This window comes from Calidris pugnax, unplaced genomic scaffold (genome assembly GCF_001431845.1).
Source record: "Calidris pugnax isolate Ruff unplaced genomic scaffold, ASM143184v1 scaffold96, whole genome shotgun sequence".
NCBI lineage: Eukaryota > Metazoa > Chordata > Aves > Charadriiformes > Scolopacidae > Calidris > Calidris pugnax.
The window spans coordinates 45,215-58,176 of NW_015090866.1; the positions used below are offsets into that span (position 1 = coordinate 45,215).

A 12,962-nucleotide genomic window follows, 5' to 3' on the forward strand; every position below is an offset into this window, starting at 1 on the left:
GGCCCTGGGCAACCTGGTCTAGTTGGGGGTGTCCCTGCTGACTGCGGGGAGGTCGGACTAGATGACCCTTGGAGGTCCCTTCTGGCCTGGACAATTCTATGATTCTATTCTATGATTCTATGAATATCCCTTTGGCCAGTTGGGGACAGCTGTCCCGGCTGTGTCCCCTTCCAATTTCATGTTTCCCCCCAGTCTACTCACTGGTGGGGTGGTGTGAGGAGCAGAAAAGTCCTTGACTCTGTGTAAACACTGCTCAGCGATAACAAAAACATCTCTGTATTATCAAGTTCAAAACGTAGCCCCGTGAGACTGACTATGAAGAACATTAACTCTACCCCAGCCAAAACCAGCACGCACCAGGAGAAGCTCAGACCTTCCTTGCTTTGGGTCTTCCTCTATTTTATCCCATGCAATCCTGCTTGGCAGGAGAGTTGGACTAGATGATCTCTAGAGGTCCCTTCCAACTCTGACCATTCTGTGATTCTGTAATTGCCAGGAGAGAAATTAATTTCTCTTCTAAGCAAGTGGGAGATGTACAGGAAGGTGAGGAAGGAACAGTTGAGATCACTAACAGGGTTCTGGAAACAGGTAAAAAACCCTTCCCTTTCATCTTCTTTGTTGTGTCAGGAGCAGATGATGTACAAGTAGAGGATGAAGAAGTGAAGGTGGAAAGGGGATTTAATTACTCTCTTCCCCTGCCTAATGAGGAGCTGTAGAAAGCATGATGTCAAAGTCTTCTTGCAGGTGCACAGTGAGAGGACAAGAGGCAATGGCCACAAGTTACGGTGTAGGAAATCCCGTTAGACATTAGGACAGTGGTCAAACTCTGGCCCAGAGAGGTGGGGAGGTGAGGAAGGAACAGTTGAGATCACTAACAGGGTTCTGGAAACAGGTAAAAAACCCTTCCCTTTCATCTTCTTTGTTGTGTCAGGAGCAGATGATGTACAAGTAGAGGATGAAGAAGTGAAGGTGGAAAGGGGATTTAATTACTCTCTTCCCCTGCCTAATGAGGAGCTGTAGAAAGCATGATGTCAAAGTCTTCTTGCAGGTGCACAGTGAGAGGACAAGAGGCAATGGCCACAAGTTACGGTGTAGGAAATCCCGTTAGACATTAGGACAGTGGTCAAACTCTGGCCCAGAGAGGTGGGGAATCTCCATCCTTGGAGATGCTCAGACCTCAGCTGGACAAAGGACCAAACTTTGAAGTTGTCCTGGCTTTGGGCACGTGGCTTCCAAAGTCCCTTCTGCAGCTTCCCTGATTTTGATAGTGAGAAGTGATGGATAAGAGAAGGAGAAGCTGCAAAGCCTGGGGCAAGGACTAACGTCTGAGGAGATGGAGAAGCTGAACATGGACTGGGAAGAGATGGCAAAAAACCAGTCTTGGTGGTGGCCTTTTGACTCGGATGGTGTTGCCTCTTGGAAGGTGGGGAGGTGGTTGTTGCACCAAAGGAGGAAAGAGCTGAGGAGATCCTAAGCAAGAAGGTGTCAGCAAGCAGCTGCTGGATTTGGAGGCTCAAAGGAAGGTTTCAGAGATGGACCTGTGTGTCAGAGCACAGCCAGGTCTGGTACAGCAATTGAGAGAAGCTGCCAGGAGCTCCAAGATAAGTGTTAGGTGACAAAATCAAAACAGACTGGGCTGTGCTCTCGTTTGCTGCCTTCTGGCACCCGACAACAAGCTTGGGAGATTTTACATGGTTGCCTCTTGCAGGGTGACTACACTGGTGAGAGTGAGACTCAATTAAAGGGTCCCTTTTAGTATCTCTTTACATTTCAGGATCTGTTGTGTCAGCACTACTTTTCCATCTCCAGGTCAGCCAGGGCCTCAGAGAAGCTCACCATCTCCTGCATTTAGCCAAAATACAAATATCTTTTACAGGATGTGAGCTCTTCTTCCTAGTCCTTCCTATCTCCAATGTATTTTCTTCTTTTCCTTTCCTGAAAGGCTGCTTTCCTGGACCCACACTGACTTATTGGTCACCGCTCATCACCAAACCCAAATCCAAGCTGGGTCATGGAATCATAGAATCAGAGAATGGTTTGGGTTGGAAGGGACCTTAAAGATCATCCAGTTCCAACCCCCCTGCCCTGGGCAGGGACACCTCCCACCAGACCAGGTTGCTCCAAGCCCCCTCCAACCTGGCCTTGAACCCCTCCAGGGATGGGGCAGCCACAGCTTCTCTGGGCAACCTGGGCCAGGCTCTCACCACCCTCACAGCAAACAAGTTCTTCCCCAGATCTCATCTCCATCTCCCCTCTTTCAGGGTCAAACCCTTCCCCCTCATCCTGTGGCTCCCCTCCCTAATCCAGAGTCCCTCCCCAGCTTTCCTGGAGCCCCTTGAGGGACTGGAAAGGGGCTTGAAGGTCTCCCCGGAGCCTTCTCTTCTCCAGGCTGAACCCCCCCAACTCTCTCAGCCTCCCCTCCCAGCAGAGGGGCTCCAGCCCTCCCAGCATCTCCGTGGCCTCCTCTGGCTCCATCCAACAGGTCCATGTCCTTCCTGTGCAGGGTCCCTGATAAAAGCAAGCACTCGGTTCAAATCTCTGTAGTCTAGAGGGCATTTTGTATGTCATTTAGACAGTGCAAGAAGAGTCAAATTGGGTTAAGAGCAAGGTAGATCCATCTTCTGGAAGGAGTTGGAGACAGCCAGGGTGAACTTGCAGACTCAGGGCTTGATGCAGCAAAGTATTTAAGTGCAAGTCTGTGTAACAGAGCTGGGAATTACTTCTCTAAATGGCTCCAGGAAGAAGAATTAGGGTTGGAAATCCAAGGTCAGCACTTTTCAGCCTCGCCGCTGAATGCGTCGGGTCAAATCTGCGGGGCACGTGGCAAGGGGTAGTTAAACTTGCTGCAGCCTGACCAATGGTACTTTGGAGAAGGCATTATTTATTTGGGAAATAAACTCCCTGGAAAAGGCTTCGTGGCAAATTCTGCCGTTCCTGTTCTGTGCAGGTGCGTGGCTGCCGTCCCCACCGGCTGGAAGGTGGATCCCAGCGCGGTTCTTCGGTGTTTGAAGAGGCATCACCTCTTCTCCAAGGCTGAAATCTGCGTCACCAACAAACTGCCGCATTTACAGACGGGATCGGGGGTAGGTTTCACAGCTATTAACTCCTTTATTTAAAAAGTTTAACAACTGCTGGTGCTTTAAGGTCATACCTGCCCTCCTGTGTCTAAAGTTTTCCCTTTTGGGGTGTTATTTGGTACTATTCGGGGTGGCTGAAGAGGATCATAGAATCATAGAATGGTTTGGGTTGGAAGGGACCTTTAAGACCATCCAGTTCCAACCCCCTGCCCTGGGCAGGGACACCTCCCACCAGACCAGGTTGCTCCAAGCCCCCTCCAACCTGGCCTTGAACCCCTCCAGGGATGGGGCAGCCACAGCTTCTCTGGCCAACCTGCACCACGCTCTCACCACCCTCACACCAAACAAGTTCTTCCCCACATCTCATCTCCATCTCCCCTCTTTCAGTCTAAAACCGTTCCCCCTTCTCCTATGGCTCCCCTCCCTCATCCAGAGTCCCTCCCCAGCTCTAAGGTCTCTCTGGAGCCTTCTCCTCTCCAGCCTGAACACCCTAACTGTCATAGGATTTAAGTATTCATCATTTGGGGGCTGACGTGCTGGAGAGCAGGTCTGAGGGTAAAGACTTGGGAGTCCTGGTGGACAACAGGATGACCATGAGCTGACAATGTGCTCTTGTGGCCAAGAAGGTCAATGGCATCATGGGGGGCATCATGAAGAGCATGGCCAGCAGGTCGAGGGAGGTCATCCTGCCGCACTGCTCTGCCCTGATGAGGCCCCATCTGGAGCACTGGGTCCAGTTCTGGGCCCTCCAGTTCAAGAAGGGCAGGGAACTGCTGGAGAGGGGACATAAAAGGGCCACAAAGATGAATAGTGGCCTGGAGCATCTCTGCTACAAGGAGAGGCTGAGGGACTTGGGTCTTTTTAGTCTGGAGAAGAGAAGGCTGAGGGGGGATCTGATCAATGCTTACAAATACTTAAAGGGAGGGTACCAGGAGGATGGGGCTGGTCCTTTTTCAGTGGTGCCCAGTGACAGGACAAGAGGAAATGGGCACAAACTTGAGTATAATAAGTTCCACCTACACATGGGGAAGAACTTCTTTACTGCGAGAGTGTTAGAGCCCTGGAAGAGGCTGCCCAGAGAGGTGGTGGAGTCTCCTTCTTTGGAGACATTCAAACCCCGCCTGGAGAAGTTCCTGTGGGACCTGCTCTGGGTGGACCTGCTTTGGCAGGGGGTTGGACTAGGTGATCTCCAGAGGTCCCTTCCAACCCCATATCATTCTATGATTCTATGATCATGGCATATATATTTTTTTTTTCAGTGTTGAAGTGAGTTTTCTCTGCTCCTAAAGGCTCATACCTTTTTGCTTACTCTTTCTTGTCGTTGCCTCCACCAGCTTGAGAACGCGTGGGCCATAATCACGGTCATGGTGCTTTTCTCCGATGGCGTCAGCGACATCCAAAAGCTGATGGCGTGTCTGCAGAGGCCTGGCTCTGGCCTCTCTGTTGTGGACGTGACCGAGACGCTCTACTGCATAGCCATGCTGCTGTATGCCATGAGGGACAGGAACATCACCATCACCAACAGGTGAGGAGTGGGGAGATGCTTCCTGCCTGCCTCTTTCCAGGCATGGTGATGGGTAATAAATATTCTAGGCCCCTCATTACAAGACATTGAGGTGCTGGAGTGGGTCCAGAGAAGGGCAACAGAGCTGGTGAGGGGTCTAGAGCACAAGTCTTGTGAGGAGCAGCTGAGGGAGCTGGGGTTGTCCAGTCTGGAGAAAAGGAGGGTGAGGGGAGACCTTCTCACTCTCTCCAACTCCCTGAAAGGAGGGTGTAGCCAGGGGGGGTCGGTCTCTTCTCCCAAGGAACAGGTGATGGGACAAGAGGAAATGGCCTCAAGTTGCACCAGGGCAGGTTTAGAATGGATATTAGAAAAAATTTCTTCTGGAAGTGGTGGAGTCACCATCCCTGGAGGGATTTAAAAGCCGGGCAGACGTGGTGCTGAGGGACATGGGTTAGTGGTGGGTTTTGTCAGTGTTAGGTTGATGGTTGGACTCGATGATCTAAAAGGTCTTTTCCAACCTAAATGATTCTGTCATTCTATATACAGTGAATCTATGCTCCCCAGCAATTATTTTCCTCTTGCTTAGGGCTCTTCAGTTCCTCGGTGTGCGCCGTTTGTCAGGAACAGTGTGCACATCCCAAGCTTTTTGCAGGAACATTCGGGAGCATTGCCTTTAGGTTTGCTTTAATTCCTAAACTGCTTCATAGCCCGCTTGTTTTTTGGGAAGTAGTGCTCAAGAAAAACATTTTTCTTCAGAAACAAAAGCAGGTTTTAAAGCAATTGTAGAAACTCTCTGATTAGAAGTAGATACACATCAGCTGTGACAATTTAATGCAGTTATTGCAGCTCTCAGATGAACAACCAGCAATTATTTTCCTCTTGCTTAGGGCTCTTCAGTTCCTCGGTGTGCGCCGTTTGTCAGGAACAGTGTGCACATCCCAAGCTTTTTGCAGGAACATTCGGGAGCATTGCCTTTAGGTTTGCTTTAATTCCTAAACTGCTTCATAGCCCGCTTGTTTTTTGGGAAGTAGTGCTCAAGAAAAACATTTTGCTTCAGAAACAAAAGCAGGTTTTAAAGCAATTGTAGAAACTCTCTGATTAGAAGTAGATACACATCAGCTGTGACAATTTAATGCAGTTATTGCAGCTCTCAGATGAACAACCAGGAAATCAGGATGCTTGTTTGGCATCATGTTTAGTGATTGATAATTGCTGGTTAAGGTCATTAACTTGAGTAAACGCCTGCTGAAGATGTCACAGAGGGAGGATGTCACTCACTAGCAATAAAACCCTGTGATCAAAGTCACCCATGTCCCCATCTCCATCTCCTTGAACAATCTCGACTAGAAGAAATGGGAATCACAGAGTGATATGGGGTTGGAAGGGACCTCTGGAGATCATCTAGTCCAACCAGGGTCACCCAGAGCAGGTCCCACAGGAACGTGTCCAGGCAGGGTTTTAATGTCTTTAGGGAAGGAAACTCCACCACCTCTCTGGGCAGCCTGTTCCAGGGCTCTGACACCCTCAAATGAAAGAAGTTCCTCCTCATGTTTAGGTGGAACTTCTTATGTTCAAGTTTGTGCCCATTTCTTCTTGTCCTGTCACTGGGCACCACTGGGAAAAGACTCCTGACACCCGCGCTGTGATCCTGTGAAAAGGGTCCTGTGGATTCTACTCCCAGGTCACGTTTGTGTGGCAGAACCTGAAACACAAACCTTCCAGGAGTGAGGGAGAGGCCACAAATAGAGCACAAATGTCCCCATTTTGCCTTCACAGTCACCTCTCAAGTTATAACTTTAAAATCTTAATATTGTCTCCTGCGTCTCCCTGAGCCCTTGAAGCTTTGTGCATCCTTCTGTTGGAAGTATTCGAGATGTTGGCAGTGTTTTAGGTGGCTGCAGACATTTAAATGGTTCCTGATGATTTCTCAATGAGTTTCTCTTCTGTCTTTTCTACCAGGATCCATTACAATGTTTTCTATCCTGACACCCGCACTGTGATCCTGTGAAAAGGGTCCTGTGGATTCTACTCCCAGGTCACGTTTGTGTGGCAGAACCTGAAACACAAACCTTCCAGGAGTGAGGGAGAGGCCACAAATAGAGCACAAATGTCCCCATTTTGCCTTCACAGTCACCTCTCAAGTTATAACTTTAAAATCTTAATATTGTCTCCTGCGTCTCCCTGAGCCCTTGAAGCTTTGTGCATCCTTCTGTTGGAAGGATTCGAGATGTTGGCGGTCTTTTAGGTGGCTGCAGACATTTAAATGGTTACTGATGAGTTCTCAATGACAGTTTCTCTTCTGTCCTTTCTACCAGGATCCATTACAATGTTTTCTACTGCTTGTATCTGATGGAAAACACGTCTGTAACTATGCAGACAGTGGAAGAGGAAACACCGGCGTCGCGCTGCAGACAGGACTTATGGTCTGGGTAAGGCTATTTTAGGTGATCTGAGCACCTAAGTGTGTACGTGGGGCTCTGTTGGAGTTCTGAGCCTTGGAGGGGGAGCAAACGTTTCATGGCAGGGGCTGGTTGACAAGACTTTGAGATTCATAACGATGGGTACAAAACCTTAGTGCATTCCTTGCCATCTTCTGGCCGAATTCTCAGAGGAAAACCAGAATCAGGCCTTAAGTATGTAAAAATTGAATTAGAATCATAGAATGGTTTGGGTTGGAAGGGATCTTAAAGACCATCCAGTTCCAACCTCCTGCCCTGGGCAGGGACACCTCCCACCAGCCCACGTTGTTCCAAGGCCCATCCAGCCTGGCCTTGAACCCCTCCAGGGATGGGGCAGCCACAGCTTCTCTGGGCAACCTGTTCCAGGCTCTCACCACCCTCACAGTAAAGAATTTCTTTCTGGTATCTAATCTAAATCTCCCCTCTTCCAACTTAAAACTGTTACCCCTTGTCCTGTCACTACACTTCCTGACAAAGAGTCCCTCTCTGGCTCTCCTGTAGGCTCCCTTCAGATATTGGAAGGAATTACCAAGCACTGATTGAATTTTGAAGTTGGTATTCACCGATGGGTGTATTTCACTGAATTTTATTGTATGTATCAGCAGAACATGGTTCTGCGGGCTCCAGTGTGACGACCACTGAAATTTCTCAGGGCCCACATCACCCCAATGATGGGTGTATGTATCAGCAGAACATGGTTCTGTGGGCTCCAGTGTGACGGCCGCTGAAATTTCTCAGGGCCCACATCACCCCAAAACACCCTCCCAAATCACCCTTCTCCCTATGGATACAAAGCTCTGGAGGGAGGGGAGGGTGCCTGCTTTAGTTTTAGCAGCGTGTTCCTGTAGAATCTCAAGCTGCCTGTTGGTCATGTTACTGTAGCCCAAATAACGTGGCCCTTCATGTAAAAACATGGCTTTCTGTGTGCAGGAGGAAAGGAGGTACCAGCTGCAGGGCAGTGATTTGGCTCCTGTTTTCTGGATCCTCTTGGATAAGTGTTATATACTGATTTCTACATATATCTAGCTGTTAGAAATCACCATTGGTTGGTAGTTTGCTGCCTGGAAAGGAAGGACAGTAAAGGGTGAAGTGCTTTCCTGGCCTGTGGAGATCCAAAACACCCTCCCAAATCACTCCTCTCCCTATGGATACGAAGCTCTGGAGGGAGGGGAGGGTGCCTGCTTTAGTTTTAGCAGCGTGTTCCTGTAGAATCTCAAGCTGCCTGTTGGTCATGTTACTGTAGCCCAAATAACGTGGCCCTTCATGTAAAAACATGGCTTTCTGTGTGCAGGAGGAAAGGAGGTACCAGCTGCAGGGCAGTGATTTGGCTCCTGTTTTCTGGATCCTCTTGGATAAGTGTTATATACTGATTTCTACATATATCTAGCTGTTAGAAATCACCATTGGTTGGTAGTTTGCTGCCTGGAAAGGAAGGACAGTAAAGGGTGAAGTGCTTTCCTGGCCTGTGGAGATCCAGGTTTGGTTCCCTTTCTGCTGCAGTTACTCAGGTTTGAAATGTTTTGTCTCCTTTTCCTTGAAAAGAAGGGGAATCAGGAAGCATCTGGAGGGAGGTCATCCTGCTCCTCTGCCCATCCTGCCCTGGGGAGGCCCCATCTGGAGCACTGGGTCCAGTTCTGGGCTCCCCAGTTCCAGAAGGACAGGGAACTGCTGGAGAGGGGACAGCAGAGGGCTACAGAGATGATGAGGGGCCTGGAGCATCTCTCCTACAAGGAAAGGCTGAGGGGTTTGGGTCTTTTTAGTCTGGAGAAGAGAAGACTGAGGGGGGATCTGATCAACACCTATAAATACTTCAAGGGTGGGTGTCAGGAGGATGGGGCCAGTGTTTTTCCAGTGACAGGACAAGAGGGAATGGGCACAAACTTGAACAGAGGAAGTTCCATCTCAACATGAGGAGGAACTTCTTTACTGTGAAGGTGGCAGAGCCCTGGCAGAGGCTGCCCAGGGAGGTGGTGGAGTCTCCTTCTCTGGAGACATTCCAAATCCACCTGGACACGTTCCTGTGCAACCTGCTCTGGGTGACCCTGCTTTGGCAGGGGGTTGGCCTAGATGATCTCCAGAGGTCCCTTCCAACCCCATATCACTCTGGGATTCTGTAATAGTAGTGCTTTCATCATCCACAGAAGCCTAGAAAAGATAATTCCAATAAAATCACCAGTCATCTCAGGTGCAACAGTGAGAGAAGTCATAATATAAAAAATAATAAATCAAAGATAAACAGATGTGGGGTTTCAGTCCTTCTTGGTTTTCCAGCCCTTTCGTTCTACCCCTTAATCTAAAAACTTTTTTGGAGCAGATTTTGCTTGCTCAGGAAAAGATGGGTCCTAGGGGCAGCCGTTTAACTGCCAGCTGTGAAATGTCCAGGATACCTAAAGAAGGATTTCCACCCTTACGCGCGGGGTCGGGGAGGACCCTGTGCAAAGAGATGGCTCCCACTTGCTGGCTGATTAGGGGTTCCAGACCTTGATGAATGAAACAATTGCACTCCAGCCAAGAAGCACCAAATTGCCTTTCTTAATGTTAATCAAAGCTCTCAGCTCCCCAGAGAGGCAGGGATAATTCATCCGTCCTACACACTGAGAGCAATTTGAGGTACCTGCTCTCGAAAGCAACAAAACACCCCAAACCTAAAATGCTGTTTGTTTTCAATAAGCTTAAGGGGCCGGAGTGCCAAATTCATTTTTAAAGCATGGCTTAGGGCCCTGGAGAATCTCTTTTTCTATGGAACTTTCCCCAAAGTTTAATTTTTATTTTTGCTATCTGCTTTTCTCTTTTGCGCAATAACCCAGTTGCTCCAGTGGCACCTTCCTGCTGGTGGGATGGGATAAATTGGTTTCCTTCTGCTGTTAGTGGATTTGTTTGGTTCATGTAGGAGGATTTTTTTCTTTCTCCTTAATTCCTTTTGCTCTATTTTTTTTTTTTTTTTAGTAGCTGGCCTAAAATAAAGCTGACCCATGAACAGCAACGGATTTTGAATCACAAAATTGAGCATGGTCAAATAGTGAAAATTATGGCATTTGCAGGTAAGAACCAAAAATCGTGTTGTAAAAATAAAACTGTAACCTCTAATTTTGCTCCTGCCCTCCCTGCTTCTTCTGTCAAGGAACTGTGTGGATGCCAGAAGGAGTAAACCTTATTTTTAATCAACACAAAAAAAATCAGAGCAAGCTTTTGCAGAGAAATGGGAACGTGGTTACTCCTGTGAAAGCTGGGTAAATGTTTCGACCCGTGCTGAACCTGTTCTTGTCCACAGGCCACTAGACAGAGTCCCTCTTAGTTGTTTAGAGTTAGCATCCCTGTGGAGCAACACAAGCCAAGAAATCTTATCACAGAATCACCACGGTTGGAAGGACCTCTGAGATCATCGAGTCCAACCTTAATTTTTTATTATTTTTTTTTTTTTAATCATAGAATCATAGAACTGCCAGAAGGGGTAAACCTTATTTTTAATCAACACAAAAAAAATCAGAGCAAGCTTTTGCAGAGAAATGGGAACGTGGTTACTCCTGTGAAAGCTGGGTAAATGTTTCGACCCGTGCTGAACCTGTTCTTGTCCACAGGCCACTAGACAGAGTCCCTCTTAGTTGTTTAGAGTTAGCATCCCTGTGGAGCAACACAAGCCAAGAAATCTTATCACAGAATCACCACGGTTGGAAGGACCTCTGAGATCATCGAGTCCAACCTTAATTTTTTATTTTTTTTTTTTTAATCATAGAATGGTTTGGGTTGGAAGGGACCTTAAAGGTCATCCAGATCCAACCCCGTGCCATGGGCAGGGACACCTCCCACTACACCAGGTTGCTCAAAGTCCCATCCAGCCTGGACTTGAACCCCTCCAGGGATGGGGCAGCCACAGCTTCTCGGGGCAACCTGGGCCAGGCTCTCACCACCTTCACAGTAAACAAGTTCTTCCCCACAGCTCATCTCCATCTCCCCAGTGTCAAACCCTTCCCTCCCCTCCCTCATCAAGAGTCCCTCCCCATCTCTCCTGGAGCCCCTTGAGGGACTGGAAGGGGCTCTAAGGTCTCCCCGGAGCCTTCTCTTCTCCAGGCTGAACCCCCCCAACTCTCTCAGCCCCCCCTCCCAGCAGAGGGGCTCCAGCCCTCCCAGCATCTCCGTGGCCTCCTCTGGCCCCGCTCCAACTGGTCCATGTCCCTCCTGTGCTATGGTCCTTCTGCACTTGTGCGCTGTTTTGAAAAGGGGAATTGTATAAAATTGACGGTCCTTCTACACTTGTGCACTGTTTTGAAAAGGGGAATTGTATAAAATTGACAGAGCCTGTTTAAAAAAAAAGAAAAAGCAAAGCAAAATTAAATAATCTCCCTCCACCTGCAGAGAATTTCCTTTTGAAGATACCAGGCTGGGTATCTTCAAAATCTAATGCGTGCTCTCTAATCACCACAGCACAGAAGCCATAAATAAGTCATTTCTTATGTCTGTACAAAGTCACAGTGTCCAAAAGAGAAAAATGGGAATGTTCATGAGCTTTGCCAGGTTACGTGTCACCACAAGAAGGTAGGGCAGAGAAAGAGCTTGAGGAACGGTGGGCAAAAAGCATAAAAGACTCATAATCCTCCTTCAAACATGTGGACGAGGATGCCTGTGATGCTACCTGGGGTGTAAAGGATGCCTTAGAGTGAACGATGCGGTGGCAGAAAAGCTAAATGAATTTCTGCATCTGTGTTCCTCGTAGGAGGTCTTGGAAAGAACCAGTTTTGGGATCCTTCTCTATAAGGGGGTCCACCAGAGGGTCGATCTCACATTCCTATGGGAAAGGTTGTGGGTGGAATACACGTTGGTATTGTTTGTTTCATGATCTGGGCTACATGATCTGGACTACACCACCCAGGAGATGGAAAGGAACTTCAGGGTGAAGTGGCCAAATTAGTGTGTGGCCAAACCAGTCACCAGAGTGTGACTTCTTGCGGAAAGCTCCTGTGGAAGCTTTTCCTGTCCCAGGAAAAATGGTAGAAATCCTAGTTGGTTAAAAGCTAGGAAGCAAAAGTAGGAGCAGATGGTCAATTTTCTGCATGGAGAGTGGTAACCACTGGAGTCCTGCAGAGATCTCTGCTGGGACCTGCTTTGCTTGATGTTGATGAGTCCTCTGGGAGGAGTGTGATGAGCAAGGTGACACTGTGTCATCATTGAGGATATGGAAGTGGGCAAAGAAGGAGATGTGGAGAGCCCTTCTTGCCTCTGGTTTCTGTTGGGTACTCCACGAGCAAGACAGCTGTGCCAGGAGGTGTGGACAGTGCGGTCCTGCAACAACCTGGAGTAAAGGAGAGCAGCTTTAGTGGGAAATCTTACCAGGGAACGAGCTCATGAATCATTTAAAAAAGCAATTTTAACATTTCATTTACCAAGGTGGCCTTCAAGAGAACCGGTACCTTCTAGAATATTGGGTGATAAAATGATTTGGGTTGTTTTTTTTTAAAAAAAAAAGCTTTTAGGCTGCAGACTGCAATTTTTCAAAGCTGCTTTTCTCCACAGCTTCTGCTGATTTCAGTTCAGGCAGTGAATAAATTCCCCATTAGCTGGGAGAAGTCCTGCTGTGCAGTTAGGAGAGCAGAGCAGGAAGGTGAAGCTGATGAAAGACGTGAGGGTTCATTCATTCCTGACTCTGGATTATGTTTTTTATTTACATTCTTCTGCTCTTCAGGTACAGGAAAGACTTCAACCTTGGTCAAGTATGCAGAGAAGTTTCCTGATCTGAATTTCCTTTACGTGACCTTTAACAAAGCTGTTGCAGAGAGGGGCAAAAGTGTCTTCCCCAGCAACGTCACCTGCAAGACTTTCCATTCGTTGGCCTTTGGAAGCGTCGGCAAACAGTGAGTGTGTGGGTTTGACATTCCTTCATTGGAGAGAAGGAAATAAAACATCTCAGGAAAGCAAGGTCTAGGTTTG

At 48.1% G+C, this 12,962-nt stretch overlaps 1 protein-coding gene across 6 annotated transcripts in view; it reads left to right on the forward strand.

The window, feature by feature from the left end:
* FBXO18 (F-box protein, helicase, 18) overlaps positions 1-12,962 on the forward strand; it is a 43,091-nt gene that overhangs the window by 9,066 nt on the left and 21,063 nt on the right. For 5 of the 6 annotated variants that reach the window (XM_014945443.1, XM_014945438.1, XM_014945441.1 and 2 more), the window contains 5 exons: positions 2,948-3,083; positions 4,412-4,602; positions 6,897-7,010; positions 9,987-10,081; positions 12,718-12,886. In XM_014945443.1, coding sequence (XP_014800929.1) covers positions 2,948-3,083; positions 4,412-4,602; positions 6,897-7,010; positions 9,987-10,081; positions 12,718-12,886 — 705 coding nt within the window. The remainder of the gene's footprint in view (positions 1-2,947; positions 3,084-4,411; positions 4,603-6,896; positions 7,011-9,986; positions 10,082-12,717; positions 12,887-12,962) is intronic. The other variant, XM_014945442.1, reaches the window with a different exon arrangement.